The sequence below is a fragment of the Monodelphis domestica genome, chromosome 3 (genome assembly GCF_027887165.1).
Source record: "Monodelphis domestica isolate mMonDom1 chromosome 3, mMonDom1.pri, whole genome shotgun sequence".
Classification (NCBI taxonomy): domain Eukaryota; kingdom Metazoa; phylum Chordata; class Mammalia; order Didelphimorphia; family Didelphidae; genus Monodelphis; species Monodelphis domestica.
Genome location: NC_077229.1, coordinates 1490408 through 1508196, shown reverse-complemented (window position 1 = coordinate 1508196; position 17789 = coordinate 1490408). Strand labels below are relative to the sequence as shown.

The 17789-nt window shown below is 39.4% G+C and overlaps 1 protein-coding gene across 4 annotated transcripts in view; it reads left to right on the top strand.

Annotated features, from left to right (window-relative positions):
• Positions 1-17789, top strand: part of LOC103105101 (zinc finger protein 420-like) — a 35197-nt gene that overhangs the window by 16787 nt on the left and 621 nt on the right. For 2 of the 4 annotated variants that reach the window (XM_056821178.1, XM_056821177.1), the window contains exons 3-5: positions 3500-3626; positions 8035-8130; positions 9617-17361. In XM_056821178.1, the coding sequence (XP_056677156.1) occupies positions 3500-3626; positions 8035-8130; positions 9617-11709 (2316 nt within the window). In that variant the 3' untranslated portion in view covers positions 11710-17361. The other 2 variants (XM_056821179.1, XM_056821180.1) reach the window with 2 other exon arrangements.

The window sequence follows — 17789 nt, the reverse complement described above, 5'->3', positions numbered from 1 at the left end:
TCACTCAGAGATTCATTTTCTTGCACCAATTATTCATTGTTTCTCATCTTTTCGCTCCTAATTTTAACAGCAGTCTTTTTTTTTACTATCACTTCTATCTCCATGTATCAAATTATATACCTCATAGGCCTAGCTTCATCATTCTTTCCTAACCATGTCTGAATATTTAGGTTATGCTCCAGATTTAATTGCTTGTTGCATCTCTTCTAAATCAGATGCTTGCTTTGTGGACTTTAGCTTACAATGAGAACAACAAGTGGAATTTTGCTTTCTGTATCTAGTTTGTGAGTTCTTGTCATTCACTTTATATTCTTCAAAACACAATCTTTTATTAAGTGTCCTCTCTTGTGGCAGAAGAAGCATTGCCTAGTCTCTCTCTGCACTGGTTTTGGTTTATAACTAGATTTTGTTCAAGTCATAACCGTGTTGAGTTTCTTGATTGCCTCTATCTCCTTTTCTTTTAGATTTTTCTCTGTTACCTCTAATTTATCTTTTAATCTTGCAATTGTTTATGCTGTTTTGTATGATTATTGTAGAGGTAACTATCTCTTTCACTTAGGTCTATCAAACTGACTCATATTTAGAGAAATAGTGTTTGACAAAAGTTTTTCAAGTGAGATGTGCAACCCTTCAACAATTGTCGTCTCACGTGATTTGTAGATTCCTCACTATTAGCCTCTAGACCCATAATTGATTCTGTCATTTCTGAGAGAGGATCAATGAATGTGGCTGGATATTTCCCTTTGTTTTGCATGAGTTTTATCAAATCTTGCCCATGCATTAGGCTTTGAGCAACATTGCTTTATAGCTTGGAGCAAGTCTTCCCTACATTTCCTTAAGTATGACATGCTTGTTGAGTTTGCAAAATCTAGATCTTCCCCTTTATTCCTCTCTGGGCCAAATAGTAAAGTTGTTACCTGCTTTGGTCTTCTCAAGAAATTGGCGTTGTTCATGGGGACTAAACAGTTCAGACAGGAGAAACTCTACATCTTCAAAGTCTGGGACAAAGATTCTAAAAGCACTTTTCAGTTCTTTCTGCATCTTAAATGGTTGCTCAGTAAAATAAGTCACAGTCTATAAAGCTGCCAAAGAGATAATGTACACTTGAATCAAAACCTGCCAGAGTATAGTTTCAGTCTGAAATGGCAACTGCAGTATAAACATGGTTGTGTTGCCAATGTAATCCAGAGAATCAAAAATCATGTCAGACATTTTGCTATAAAATATATTGTAGACTCAAAATCCAGTAATGGCTTCCATAACAACAGTTCCACAGATAATTTGCTTAAACATTTTTCTGCTTCTAAGAGATTGTGGAGTCTGTTTAGGGGTGCCAATCTGTAATTGATATATTTGAGGGGTATATATTGATTGATACTAGATGACTAATGGATAAAGTTTTTGCCTACCCTCCTCCCTATTCCTCCTTCTTTTCCTCCCTCTTCAGAAGCCTTTCAGTTTCCCCTCCCTCTTTTCTTCGGTGAGCTATGAGATTTCAAAGGAAATACTCTTTTCTCTTCTTTTCTCAAGTAAGGGTTTATTTGGGAAGACAGGACAAGGGTAGAGGATAAGGTAAGAGGGGAAGGATATCCCCGTTCTCTACAATGAGTCTTGGTTTGGAGGATATTGAGGGAAATGACAATTCTTTCACAAGTATGAAACAGAGTCAGTCAGAGAGAGATGAGGACACAGTCTTCTCTTCTTCCTTCTGCCTTCAAATCAGCAGGCCAGCAAAAGCCTCAGCTTCAGCTTCAGTCACCATCATCAGCCAAAAGCCAAAAGCCTCCTTCATCTCAGTCCAGCTGTTGACTTGGCTGTAACTGCTTTTCCCGGTAACATTCCATATGGAATCCTCATTTGACTGTCAACTTCTTGTCTTGCTTGCCTTACAAATTCTCTTCTAACTTCTCTCTTCTCCACATAGATCTGGTACTGTTAGACCACCATCCTTGACATTACTTTTCCTTAGTTACCTTAATATTCTTGATCTCTTGTTCTTATAGTTTTTTCTAATTCTTTAAGAAAGTTGTTTGGGAGTTTGATAGGTGTGGCGCTGAATAAGGAGATTAATTGGGGTAGGGTTGTCATTTTTATTATACTAGGTTGTCCTACCTGTTTTTCTTTCCTTTAGATTTGGAGGATGGCAAGTGACCACATTAAATACCAATCAATAAATTATTTAAAATGAAGAAAATCTGCTTTTTGAGAATTCCAGTCATTACACGTGACTTTCTTTTGAATTAACTCAAATCGCCAAAATGTATTGTAAAAGAATGAACAACCCTTCTTTTCCTCCTCATATTCTTTCTGTGTAACTAAATATAAAATGATCTGATATATTCCACTAACAAATAGCATTGATCATGATTCAAAGACAGAATGTTTAGGCTACAGCATGCTATACCCAGTGGTTCCCCAAACTCTCAGTTTAACACAAAACTGCTTCTTCACTAGGCTAGAATCAAGCATCCTGTTTATGCTTTCATCTAGATAAGCCTTTTAGGCAATTAAGAAGAGGATTCTTTTTTCTTTTTTTTTTCTCCTCATTGATCTCTGGTATAATAGTGACTAGAAAGGGGAGGAACCACTGAACAGCTGTTTGGGGATTTGATTCTATGTTGCACCTCCTGCCTTTCCCCCATTATGCTGAGCTTTTACTAATGGAGTCCGTCAGCCCAGACAAGAGGGTAAGTCAGATAGATATTCCCTGAGATCTTCTCTCCTGTATATCTTTTGGGGATTTGACCAAGGAAATCTTTTCAGGGCTAAACTCTTAAGTTCTCCCAAGGGAACAGCAAGAGTCTTTATCCCAAAATTGGTTTAGTTGTGCACTGAGATGTTCACTCAGTTCAAGCAAAAGATTTGAGATTGGTATGTCTTCCACCCAGCTCCACTCAGAGTCCCAAATAAGAAGAAGTTGGTGGGTCTCTTTCTCTGACTGCTTTTGAACCTGGATGGAATTCCATCCCATCCCCGAGGTCTTGTGAGTTCCATTTGCTCCTCTTCTGAGGCATCTCTTCACACTTCATATCTCTCTGCTCCTGGTCATTTCCTTGATTGCACTAGTCATATTTTCCCCTTAGAATACACAGTCCATGCTGCCTTCTCAGAAACTTCAGGAAGTGTTCTTACCAGATCAACTCTGACTCGAGTGATGAGGAGGAATTTCAGATCACCTTGTCTCTTACTCCTCCCCAGAATCATATACTTCACTCAGAGAGCACTTCCCAATTGCCTGATGCCACAGGGAAAAGCACTTCAGACTAAGACACTTCTTCCAGTTTGACTCTCCACAAAAAGATTCTCACTTCAGACACCAAATGCCTTTGTCAGTGTTCCATTGGGCTCTGAATGACTGGACTCCAGTGCTGGCTCTGACATGCTTCAGAGTTAGGAGTTTGGTGTAAATCCTTTCAGTTTCCTCCAGTCAGTGGATGAGGGGTGAACTAGATAAAATCTGAAGGTTCAGCTCTAAATCTTGTGACTTTTGCTATTTTAGGGGTTAATAACCTTCAAGGATGTGGCTGTGGACTTCACCCAGGAGGAGTGGTGCCTCTTGGACCATTCTCAGAAGGAGCTGTACCTGGAGGTGATGCTGGAGAATGTGCAGAATGTACTCTCTGTGGGTAAGGACCATTTCCTGTGTGAACTCTGAATCTGCCATTAAGGAAACATCTTTATTCTAATCAAATGTATGCGATTTTGAGTCTTTATTAATGATTAAAAAAGCAAAAGTGTGGAACTCTGCCCAGGCTTCCCCTCCTTTCTGTTTTTCATTAGAAAAGTAATTGAATTATGTGATAGGAACCTGGGATGTTCCTCTTTTGCAACTGAAATTGTTTCTCCTCTGTTTCAGATAGCTTCAGGTGAAAATTTAAACCATTGTTACAGATTTACATTCCTGAAGCCACTCTGAGAAGTCATCTAGTCCAGCCTCTAATTAGATCTGAAATTTGTGTTTAAATTCTTTGTTTATACCCAGGCAGCTGTTCCTTGAAGATGGGCATGGAAGGAAACCCTGTAGCTGCCAAGGCAGCCCCTTCCCTGTCGGGGCTGGGGCTGGTCTTTTGAAAGGATTTCTTGTGCTTACGTATTAATGGGGGAGGTGAAGCCAAGAAGGCAGCATAGCAGAAGGCAATGCTGGAACCACCCTGAGAATCTCAAGGCAACCTTCAAGTGTGCTTTGAAATGACTAGAGTCACAAAACAAACATGTAAGAGTGAGGTGGCTCTCCTGAGGAAAACAACTTGAAAGTTAGGGAGAAAGTCTAATAGGCCGGAAGGGATGAGGGGGGAACTGGAAGTAAAATTGTGGGCAGAGGAGTGTAGACAATCCACCCCCCCCACACCCACTCCACCACCTGTTACTCTACATTACGAACCTGGGCAAAAGCCAACTTCCAGAACCAGGACCTTTTAATCCTACATTATTAACGCATCCCATGGCCACCTGGTGGAATACAGGCTTGGCACAAGCCTGTAGTGAGTGAACTAAGTGAATTACTTCACCTATATAGATGTTAGTTGATCAAGGGCTGTTCTCTGTTGTTTTCAGACTATAGCCTGGTCTAGTAGGCCTCAGACCTGATTCAGTGATATAATGCAATTTGACTGCTACTTTATAAATAAAAAGGTTTGGGGGGCAGCTGGGTGGCTCAGTGGACTGAGAGCCAGGCCTAGATATGGGAGGTCCTAGGTTCAAATCTGGCCTCAGACACTTCCCAGCTGTGTGACCCTGGGCAAGTCACTTGACTCCCATTGCCTAGCCCTTACCACTCTTATGCCTTGGAGCCAATACACAGTATTGACCCTAAGACAGAAGGTAAGGGTTAAAAAAAAAAGTTTGAGTATTTTCACACAGGGAAAGAAGGAGGGCCAAAGGAAGATTCCCTAATCTCTAAATCTCTAGTTCTCTTCCCACCAAGCCTAAAAGACTCTTGTGGATCTATTTTTCTGATTTTGAGGCTACTTACTGCTATACTGACTATCTATTAACCCAAGAATCCCAATCTGGCTTTCCTGACTATTGGCCTCTCCAGATATTGTAGGTAGACAAAATATGGTTTAGGTTGCTTTGATAGGGGGAAGGTGAATGGCAGGGTCACCCTCAAGGGTCCAGCCAAGTGGCTGCAGCTTTCCTTGATGACAGACAGATATTCTTTTCTCAGGTTGGCTCCTTCTCAGTAAATCAGATAACAAATGAGAATGTGGACTCAGGAACATGGTCAGTGGGACCAGATAGAACTCCAATGAATAAATCTCTATACAGAGACCAAATAGCTGTTGAGAGAAATCTCAGGTCTAGGGTCAAATGGCTTCCAACTGAAAGTCCATTATTTTCCCCTGGCAGGAAGTGACTTCTCCAAGCTCCCTGAGGGACAGGAAACAAAAGGTTTCCTGCAGCAATCTGTTCCCCTTTATGTATATTCTTGACACTCCTTGGGGACTTTTGCCATGTGTTTGGTGCCTGAGACACTCTGGATTGCAAAGCCAAGCCTCTGACTTTTGCAAACCTTCTCCCTCCTTCTCTACTATTCTTATTTGAGGCACCAAATTGATTCAGCCAGTTCAAGGCTGTGATGAAGCCCAGAACCGCTGAACAAAGTAGCTCCCAGCTTTCTGATTCCTGCAAGCCATCAGCAGTCCCTGGAAGAGACTAAATCAGCAGCGTTCAGAGCCCCCAGCCCACAGGCCATGATACCACCTTGGAAGTAATGAAACTTGCCAAAAACCAGAACTAAAGCTGAGTACAGCCGGAAGGAAAAATTGAAATTTAAGCAAATTCCCCCCTACCCTGAGAACAGACGTAGATGTCAAAGTGGGGAAAATGAACAAACAGCAAAAGAAACATCTAAACATAGAAAATGTCTATAGAGTCAGAGAAAAGCAAGGCACAGACTCGGGTAGGGATTGGAATACAAACGATTCCACATTCAAAATTTCAAATAATAATGGGAATTGGTCTTGGATTCTTGAAGAGTTAAAAAAGGAATTCAAAAATGAAACGGGAGACATGGAGGAAAAATGGGGAAAAGAAATGAAAGTAATGCAGAAAGAAAATAAGACCTAAAAAAGCCAAATTGGTCAAGTGGCAAAAGAAACAGAATAATCCAATGAAGAAAAAGAATTTTCCAAAAAGGAGAGTTGACTAAGTGGGAAAAGCGGGTAAAAAAATCTGATGTAGAAAATAGTTCCAGGTAAAGTAAAATGGCCCAAATGGAAAAGGAGGATCAAAAGGCCATCGGAGAAAACCTTTTTTTTTTTTAATTAGAATTGGGCATATAGATACTAAGGACTTCATGAGACATCCAGAAAACATAAAACAAAATCAATAGAATTTAAAAAGAGGAGAAAACATGTATCTGATTTAAAACAGGTGCCCTGGAAAATGAATCCAGGAAAGACAATATAAGATGTATTAGAAATATTAAGAAAAAAAGCCTGGATGTCATATTACACAGAATTATGAAAGAAAATTGCCTTGATACTCTTGAAGCAGAGCTTAAAAGAGAAATGGAAAGAATCCACAGATCACCTCCTGTAATAAATTTCCAAATGACAGCTAATAGGAATATTATAGATGCTAAAGGAGAAATAACTTAGCTAAGCCACTAATCAATAATTCAAATATCATGCAACCCCAATGTTGATTATACAGGATCTGGGAGTTTCTGGATCAAAATGGCTTATAATGTGATATTTTGGAAGAAAAGCAAACTAATTATACAACCATGAATTAGCCACCAATCAAGACTGAGTATATAATTTCAGGTAGAAAAATGGTTATTTAATAAAAAGGGATGTCCAAGCATTCCTGATGAAAAGAGCAGACCAAAACAAAATAGCTGATGTCCCAATCCAAAATTCAAGAGAAGCATAAAAGGGTAACTAAGAAAGAGAATATTTATAGGACTCAAGAAGGTCCTATTGTTTATATGCCTAGTGGAGCAATGATATTACAGTGGAGGGGATGATGAGGTAGTGCCATAATTTATTCTCATTGGGAATAGTAGCCATACCCATTGGGGTATTGAAACTTACCTTATTCTCTAGAGGAATAGAAGGCGATTAGAAAGGTGGTGGAGAGAGGGGAATAATATCAAGTAGAATAGGTGGAGTAGGTAAGAGGCCCAGTAGAGAAGGAAGAGAAGAATGAAGGTCGGGAGGGGAAATAGAGGAAGTGATTAAAAGGGAAGCATATGGACATATAGTGAAAGGAGAAATTGTAGGATTAAAAAGATGAAAACAAGATGAAGGGGAATACAAAGATGGTAATCATAACTGTGATTGTAAATTTGATGAATTGACCCATACAATGGAAGCAGAATTGAGTGGAGTAAAAACCTGTATCCTGTGATATGTTGTTTATAAGAAACACATTTGACATATACAAGTAGTTATACAGAGTAAAGGTAAGGTGATTGTTATATCAATAATAATAAGGGAGTAAAATTTAAAAAGAAGTATAAAACTATTCACAGCCCCTAAGTCAAGCAAGTTTATTCTAATTCCATCTTCATTCTTCCCTCACATTCCAGGCCAGATGATAGAAATGGAAAGGAAGGTAATAAGCATTTCAAATTATTAGCTCTGCTTCCACCCTACTTGTTAATCATTAATTTCACAACATCCCAGTGAATTTGATATTCTTATTGTCTTCAATTTATAGTTGAGGCAATTGAGGTAAACAGAAATTAAATAACTTGCATAGGGGCACCCAATTGCCATGTCTCTGAGCCTTGAATAAATTTGCTTTTCTGACTCCAAGTTCTGATCTCTTAACCCTTCTCTATTAGATGTGTTTAATTTCTAGGTAAGGGAGGTTGTGTAATGTGCCTATCCTATTACAAGAGGTAAATCAAGATATACTTTTCTGACTGCAAATGGTTTCCATGATCTTTGCTCTCCTGCAAATGTTCCAACTGTGAATACAGCAGAAGCCATTCTGTAGGCCTTATTGCATGCCCCCTTTCCTTTAATAAAAGCATCTCTTTTATTTTTCTCTCCTGATACCTTCCTTCTATCTCATGTCCAGGGCTTCCAGTTCCTAGAGAAAATTTAATCTACTGTTTTCAACAAGGGAAAACACCATGGCTGTTAGAGCAAAAGGGTCCAAGGATGTCCTGCCCAGGTGAGTCAAGTGAAAGCAGGTGTATAAGAGCTGTTATTCAAAAAGAATTTTATCTGTTGTGGTGAATGGAATGGGACTGGGAGACCAGTGCTGAATCATGCTGTTCATTTCCTGAGAGATGGATGATAGTCTCAGTATAGGCCCTGTGATGTAATCCATGGTTGATCATAAAATGAACTGAATTGTTAGTATGTCTGTACTAAATGGGATAATATCATTTCTATTCCACATTCAAAATACTGCATGAGTTAAAAAGAGTTACATTGTTTTTCTACTTAGCATACAAAATTTACCGAGAATGACCATATGATAGTGTATCTATAATGATGAAAACAGAAAGTCTGGAAGGTTAACTGAGATTCACAAAATTATAAGAATATTTGACAAGTGACTTTTTAGGAAAGATAGGGTAATCGAGAAAGACTGTGCAATACTATGGACAAAGCATGATCAGGGTTTGAGTGGTTGTCTGGTTCTAAGGAAATTGGTCAGATCATTCTTCTATTCTTTACTCATGAGTTGCAAAGTATGATGAAAATCTCAGGCCTAACTGTGTGACAGGTCCCTGGTGAGGTTTCATTCTTATTGTATGGCCAAGTCTTTCTAAAATCATCCATCTTGCAGATATGACCAAATGGCACATCCAGACTGGTTCTGCTTGTTTTAACTTTGAAAACTTCTTTTTGCCTGGTTAAAGAGAAAAAAATCAGTTTTCATTCTGCCATGTGTGAACTTTAAATTACTCCACCCTACTTTGTCTAAGAAAATCAGGAATGTCTTATGAACTTTAGATTTCTCCACCCTACTTAGTCTAACAAAATCAAGCTTGTCTGCACTCATATTTGAGGATTAAGTATTTAGGAAGATGGCCTTTGATAGACATTTGCTAGCAAATGACAAATCAGAAACAGCTGGCAGACCCCTGGGCTGTCCTAAGTCAAGCTTAAGCTACCATTGGTATAGATGAGACACAGGAAAGGGATATAAAACCATCTATATATTTAGCATCACTTCCTCTCTTGGGTCTATTTCCCTGGAGAGGTGGCTCTGGCTGGCAGCATGCTAAGCGTTCCAACATATTGGTGTGGTGGCAGTTATTGCCCTGTTTGGTGGTGAGTTTTCCCTTGATAATATACTGGGAGAAGTTGAGTAGCTTGTTTAGGTTCAGTCATCTTAGCTGATCCCTCTTGGAGTTTAGGCTGATTCCTTTCTCCTTTACCTTCCAACATTATTCTCTTAAAAGCCACTAATTTAAACTCCCCCCTGGCACAGGTAAGGGGGGAAACATCCTACACCTTTTCCCTCTCCCTTCTCCTTAATTTCTTTCCTGTATATTAATTAAAATTGCCATAAATTTCCAGTTGACTTGGATAATTTAGTTTAGGTCAAAACCCTAAAATTATCTTTACACTTAAGGGGAAATAAATTTCTGCATGTGTGTCTATGTCCTTTCTTCTGTGTTGATATCATTATCTGTTTTCTTCAGAGGCTGAGAACAATTTTTATGTGAAGGAGATGTCTACAAAGCAAAGTTTTTTTGAGGATGGATCTGGCCCCCAAAGATGCATGAATGAAAATCCCTGGGACTTCATTTTGAGAGAGATCTGTGACTCTGATATCATGGTTAAAAAACATGCAAAGAATGAATATGAATTTGAGGATACTGCAGATAAATTCAGCCAATATTCAGACCTAAATCAGTATGTGGAATTGACCTCCGGAAATGACTTTTGTCAGGATAGCAAATATTGGAAAGCAATTCCAGAAGGAGGACTTATTCAGTCAACTGAGAAACCTCCTGACATGCCCATGAATCAAGGTAACCTAGGTGGAATGGCCTTTGGCTGGATCTTAGACCTCTTTAGATATCAAAAACATGAAAATATCGAGACATTTTTTGCAAGTGATAAAGGTGACAGGTCTTTCACTCAGAATTCTGAGCTTATAGAACATCAGGGCATCCACACTGGAGAGAAACCTTATGAATATAAACACTTTGGAAAGACTTTTACCTGGAAGGGTGCTCTCAATGCACATCAGAGGATCTACACTGGAGAGAAGCCTTTTAAATGTAAACAATGTGGAAATACTTTTACCTGGAAGAGCGCTCTTATTGCACATCAGAGCATTCACACTGGAGAGAAACATTTTGATTGTAAATACTGTGGAAAGGCTTTCACACATCGGGGCAATTTTACTGCACATCAGAGAATCCATACCGGAGAGAAACCTTATGAATGTAAACTCTGTGGAAAGGTTTTCACATATAGGTGCTCTCTCACTGGACATCAGAGAGTCCACACTGGAGAGAAACCTTATGAATGTAAACTCTGTGGAAAGGTTTTCACATATAGGTGCTCTCTCACTGAACACCAGAGAGTCCACACTGGAGAGAAACCTTATGAATGTAAACTCTGTGGAAAGGTTTTCACATATAGGTGCTCTCTCATTGCACATGAGAGAGTCCATACTGGAGAGAAACCTTATGAATGTAAACTCTGTGGAAAGGTTTTCACACATAGGTACTCCCTCACTATACATCAGAGGATCCACACTGGAGAGAAACCTTATGAATGTAAAGACTGTGGAAAGGTTTTTATCTGGAAGGTCTCTCTCACTACACATCACAGGATCCACACTGGAGAGGAAGTTTATGAATGTAAACAGTGTGGAAAGGCTTTCACACAGAGGGACCATCTTGTGGTACATCAGAGAATCCACACTGGAGAGAAGCCTTATGAATGTAAACAGTGTGGAAAGACTTTCACAGAGAAGTACTCTTTCAATAAACATCAGAGAATCCACACTGGAGAAAAACCTTATGAATGTAAACAGTGTGGAAAGCCTTTTACCTGGAAGAGCTGTCTCACTGCACATCAGAGGATCCACACTGGAGAGGAAGTTTATGAATGTAAACGGTGTGGAAAGGCTTTCACAGCAAAGTGCTCTCTCATTAAACATCAGAAAATCCATGCTGGAGAGAAACCTTATGAATGTAAACAGTGTGGAAAGGCTTTCCAAAAAATGGGTAATCTTGCTGCACATCAGAAAACTCACACTGGAGAGAAACCTTATGAATGTAAACAGTGTGGAAAGGCTTTCAGAAATAGGAGCCATCTTGCTGTACATCAGAGGATCCACACTGGAGAGAAACCTTTTGAATGTAAACACTGTGGAAAGGCTTTTACAAATAGGAGCTATCTTGTTGAACATCAGAGCATTCACACTGGAGAGAAACCTTTTGAATGTAAACAATGTGGAAAGGCTTTCACACGGAGGGGCCATCTTGCTACACATCAGAGAATCCACACTGGAGAGAAACCTTATGAATGTAAAAAGTGTGAAAAGGCTTTCACAAGAAGGGATCACCTTACTACACATCAGAGCATCCACACTGGAGAGAAAGCTTTTGAATGTAAACAATGTGGAAAGGCTTTCACTCAGAGGGGCCATCTTACTAGACATCAGAGAATCCACACTGGAGAGAAACCTTATGAATGTAAAGACTGTGGAAAGGCTTTCACACAAAGGGGAAATCTTGCTGTACATCAGAATCTACACTGGAGAGAAACCTTGTAAACAGTATGGAAAGGCTTTCACACAGAGGGCCCATCTTGCTAAACATCAGAGAATCCATACTGGAGAGAAACTTCATAAATAATACTGTGAAAAGGTTTTTACAATGAATAATTGAAAACCTGTTACCCTAAAAAAGAAATATACTTCCCGAGAGCCCAGACTTCCTGTCATTATATACTTCCTGTAGACAAGATAGAGTGGGTGTTGAGGTTGTGAGTGGGGATTTTAAAAATGGCTAACCAGCCATGGACATGTGGTTTTTATTTTGTACCATCTTTATTCCTTTGTTTCTAATGATGATTTAATAAACCTCATAAAACATATTTTCATTAAGTATAGTTTTAAATTTTACAGTTTGTGAACAGAAGTGATGAGAAAAAACTATAAAGATAGCCTCTATAATTTCTTTAAGCCACATTTCTCCTGTCAAGAATTTTTACCCACTCCACCCACCCACCCTCCTAAACTGTGAGAGAACTCAAACTTTTGAACTGCCCCTTTTTTCTTTTCCTGGTTGCTTTCCCTTCCCATTGGCCAGGCTGTTTTTAGCCAGGGGACTTTTGGAGGAGAAGAGATAAGTCTCTTCTGATTCTGTGAGCTCCTGCTGCTAAATTCCAGAGGCTTACTTCTACTCTTGCTCCTGCTGCTGCCTCCTGGGTTGTTCCAGCCATCCACTCCTGACCTTCTCGGCTTAAATCACTCACCTTGTCCTAGCCACTGGCTCCCCAGACATTCTCCAGATCTCTGACTCTGCTCTTGAAATCGATCTCTAACTGGACCCCGACCCCTACCTACCACTGTTGCTGATTGCTGTCCCTGCTAGGAGTCAGAGCAGATGGTAAAAAAACTGGGGTGTTCTTTCATTAAGAAACAATTAGCCTCCATGTACAGGGGACCTGGGAAGGGGGATGGGGAGAAGGAAGAGACTCTTCCAAACAGGAATTTGATTACAATCATGGCGTATTATAGGAAAGAGCAGTGCATTATGTATTTCAAGCAGCTTCCAGCTTTAGGATGGTTTTTCTTTCTACCGTGGATCCTTTCAATTCTCTTCCCTGAGATTCAGGGGAGAAATTAATTCCCCTACAACCCTTTGCCATTTGGGCCTGCCCGGTCTCTAAGATTCATCCAGTTTGAGATAACTCAAACCCATGTTCTCCTTCGATATGGGGACTCCCTCAGTTCTGAGAAAAGGAATCTGAATGGATAGAGAGAGGAACTTTAAAGAGAATGGAGGTAAAAATTTTAAGCCTTTTCATACTTCATTGTTTTTATGAAAGTCTCTATTGTACTTTGCTAATTTGTTTATGATTTAATTTTGTTGTTTTAAGTTCATATATTAATATGTTCAATACTATTCTGTTACATTGAATCAGTTTAATCTACTGTTTTAACTATTAGATATATTCTGTTACCTTTCCCCTATGACTACTGAATAAAATATTGTAAAGTATTGTAAAAGCCCATAAACACCTTCCCCCCCCCCCATTTTGCATATGTTAATTGTCACATAGATGATGGATGGACTCGACCTGGCCAACAACATTTAGAGAATTTAATAAGCTAAGACTTTAATTGTAATGTTAAGGGGTCTTCAATTTTAGTTAACTAGAGGTTTCTGAATGGATGACAAAGTTTTCTATTTATATTATAAAGGATGAATTAAAGGCAGAGTACCAAAGAGATGTTCCTACCAAGGTGTTTCTATGAAGAAGGAAGCCGAAAAAAAGAGCTCCTGCAAAACTTTTCAGTTTAATTTACTTCCACCAGAACAATCTTTTTCTGGTTGATGTTCTAGACCCAAATAAGTTTTATGATGTTTAAAAAATATATTTGCCATGGTTGAAATATTTGCTATGTCTGTAAAAATTTTTACAAATATTCCTCAGTTCAGAGTTTTTTTTTGGTCATACAGCAACTTATATTAAATATAATACTGAGTTTGTTTACTATTGTAATTAAGTGGGCTATTGTGAATTTTGAGGGTTTTGGTACCTCTTTGAATGTGCATTATCTACTGTATTATTTATTTGGATTTTAAAAAATGTTTTTGATTTCTCTTGCCAATTGATTTATATACTTCATAACTCAGCCATAAATCCCTAAGTGATCCCTGTATTTTTCAGTCACTCTCTTAAGGAGTATGTGTATAATTATTATTATTTTAAATTACAAAGCTTAAATTCTTTTTTGAGAGCAATTTTAGGTTAAGAAACATGCTATCTCTCAGAGTCCAGAAAATGAATTCTTTGGAGAAGGAACCCATGAAGATGCCTCCATAGACGACATGCTGCACCAGAAGATCCAGAGTGAACTTTGGGATTTGGTGATTTGAAATGTGTCGGGTTGAATGCATTTGTTTTGTATATATACACTTATGCCGAAGGGGAGTGCCCCCTAACTGGCTTTTTGTCAATGGGCCTAGCAATCATTGGTTTTGTTCTCTTTTCCTCTAATCCTCAAATTATTGTAATTTCAAAGATGGTATGTTTACAAGACCCATTGGAGAGACTAGTCTTCCTCAGCTCTCGGGGGAATGTATAATTGAAAATCTGTTACCCTAAAAAAAGGAAGTACATATTCCCAGAGCCCACTGACTTCCTGTCATTATATACTTAATGTAGACAGAGCATAAAGTGAGTGGGTGTTGAGGCTTCTCCTTTTTTTGGCATGATGAACAATTAGCAGGGATGGTGGTGATTGGGGATTTAAAAAATGGCTAACTAGGCATGGGCACATGTTTTTTGAAATTTTGTATCCTCTTTATTCCTTGATTTCTAATGATCATTTAATAAACCTCCTAAACTATAGTATTTTTATTATTTGAGATATAATTTCAATTTTTTTACAACAAGGAGGGACTCTTGCTAAACATCAGAGAATACATACATACTGGAGATAAACCTTACTGTATGGGATAAAATGGTACATTATTCTCCAGCATACATTAATTAGTATTAGTAATCTTTGATTGTCAACATCCTATAGAAAATTAGTGAAATGTAGGTACTCTCCAGAGGAGAAATAGTAATCACTTCTTATGAAGAGTAGAGAAATCCCCCTCAGAAAGCAGCGTTTTATACACACACACACACACACACACACACACACACTCACATGAATATACACCTTCAATTCATTCCTAAATCAGTTCAATAATCAAAACCTAGGTCATCTGAAATCCACCAGTGAGACTTATTGGATACAAGGCCTGGAGTTAAAGGACAGATTGTGTGATATTGAAATCACTTTAAAAGACTTATATATATTAAGGTCACCAAAGAGTTCACTTATGTTAATTCATAAATGAAACACTCAAGGCAGCTGCCAAATTTTTTTATGGTTTTAATTAAAAACAGGAGGAAGAAAGTATTAGAGGGAGAGAGAGAGAGAAGGATAAGGGAGAGAAGGAAAGAAGTTTAACTCAGACCCACTCTGGCTCAGGCTGAGCCAAAGTGGGCATTAAGGCCTTGGATAGCCAAGGCAAGGAAAGGGATCAGTCCTTATCACTCATGTGACCAATCTGAAGGAAAATAGTTCACGGGGCTCCTCCAACTCCAAGCACCAGCCTCCAACTCCCTCTAGCCCATCTCACAGGAAGTCCCAAGAACTCCAGAGGCTGTTCTCCACCTCACTTCCTGAGTCTCACATGTGTCAATGGTGGCTCTAGCTTGACCTAGGACCGCCCAGAGGTCTGTCCTTTTTTTGCATATGTCTGTTGAAGGCCATATTCTCAAATAATTAAATCTTGAGTTTGCTGCAGCCCTTCCTAATCTTGTTACACTGAGTAGGGTGGATATTGTAGTTTCCAAGACCTGATTCTGTTGTTCCAAGTATCTCTATTGTTATTGATCAGGAAATAGCTAAATCCCATCTTCTAAAGAATGGTCTGAATAGAGTGGAGTAGTTTTGAAATTCACAATTGCCCTACTCACAAGATCCAAAGGCTGTGAACTTGTGGCCTAATGCGCAGGGTCTAATAGCGTCGAAGTGCATGGTTTGGGGTATAATGTTACTGGGTAACCTTTTGGCTTTTATCTTTCCACTCTGCTCTCCATAAGGGGGATCATCAGCCTTGCTAGGCCCCAAGTACAACTGCATCTGTAGTGTGATCTTAGGTTCATGATCAGAGATGGGATATGGTGCGTCACAGCTTTGTCCAACAGGGCCCAGAGCATGGCTGGAAGATGAGGGAATCTTGGCTCCCTCCTACACGTCCTCCAGATTTGAGCATTTGTGGCCCTATTGTGGGGCCAGGGGGTCTGGCAAAGCCTAGTTTGGTGATGTAGGATGATGGTGACAAAGTGGTGACCCTGCCTTATCCAGAGCACAGATGACCAGGGCATGTCCTTGGTTCTGTGAGAGGGGCAATGGGCCACCTCAGTCTGATGATTAGGCCATAGTGATCCCACTGGGGAAATTATTGGACCATATCAGGCAATCTAGCCAGAGGCTGAAGGAGCCCAGGTTGTGGTGGGGGGCCTGTGGCCAGCTTTGCATGTTTGCCATTGTTCTGGGTAGGGCTGAGCCACGGCTTGTGTCATCCTGGGGTATTATGATGTTATCCCAAGAGGATGTAACTATGGCCCCATGTTTGATCCTGGAAATTCTGAAGAGTCAGTGGCAAGAAGACTGTCCCAATTTTGAACTGGAAGGATAATGGTCAGCCATGACCTGGGGTAGTTGACATGGTCTAGGCTTTAGGCACAAGGGCTGGGGCAGGGATCACTTTCTGAGCTCTAATGAAGCTGAGCCCTTGAACCCATTGACTTGTAAACTGAACCCAGTGCCTTTACATTGTGGGGGATTTGGTCTAGGGGCTCAAGGCAGGAGTTATAGGATCTGATGAGTCTCTGAATGCCATTCTGCATATTGAGCTTGTGGTCCCCAGGGTAGGGTGACCCCAGTCTCTGTCCTCTGTAGTCTTGGACTGGTTCATGTAATTGGATGTAGCTTTTCCACCTTTAGAATGAACCCTGTGGTCATTCTAAGCCAGTAATTAAAACTACTTAGCTCCACAGGAAACAAATTTTTGATGTTAGCCTTCCAGTACATACAAGAAGGTCTCTTTTCGAGGGGGGGGGTGTTGGAGGGTGAGCCTTGAGGTGGGCACTCGGGAACCCTTAAGAAGCTAAAGGGACCCCTGTGGCCACCAGTGTTCCCTCACAGCTGTTAGGGTTCCCCCCAATTGTCTCTGCCTCAGGATTTTAATGACCTTTGTCTTTTGTCCCTGTTCTCTTGTTTTCATGGCTTCTTTGTGTGAATTCCATTCCTTCAATCATGCTCCTATTTACTCTTCTTTCATTTTTAACATCTATCTGACCATGGCAACAGTAGAGATAAATATCTGTGAGTCTGATTTAAACAGAGATTGAAATGATAGTTCCTTCATATGATAGAATTTGTAATGTGAATGAAACACCTGTTAGAGAGATTAAGTCTGTATCTTTGAGGAAATGAATAGAAAAAGGTAGGTTAAAGGTAAAGTCTTTGAAGCTTCTCCCCATATAATGATTTTACCTTTTTTGATGCAGTGTGTTATACCTACCCACAGAAGTCTCTTGTCTAGTATTGTAAAGGATGCCTTTATGATTGACATTTAATTGAATAAAATATTTGAATGAATTAAAAGACAGAAATTCTTCAACTTAATCTTCAAAGACTCATAGTGTTAATCCCAGCCTTTAAAGGGGTTTTAAACTGTTAAACATACCATGATTGGTCTCTATCCTGGTAAACTGAAATAAGACTTGACTACTGTTTTTAACTGAAAATAATCTTCTACATGGAATCATCCCTTAGTAAAATACCCAGCCTGCTGATCAGAGATGTGGTAGGTTTATTAATTTAGAAAACAATCCAGCCCTATTATCAAGTCTGGGAGGGAGAAACAATCTGTAATAATAGAAATGTGACATCTCTAATGGAATTGTCATGATTATTGCTCTCTTCCCAATACAGGAGAGATAATATGAGAACAAATACTTATAGGGTTAACATATATATATATATATATATATATATATGTATATATATATATATATACACATTCCACTTTAATCCCCCCAGATTATTACCCC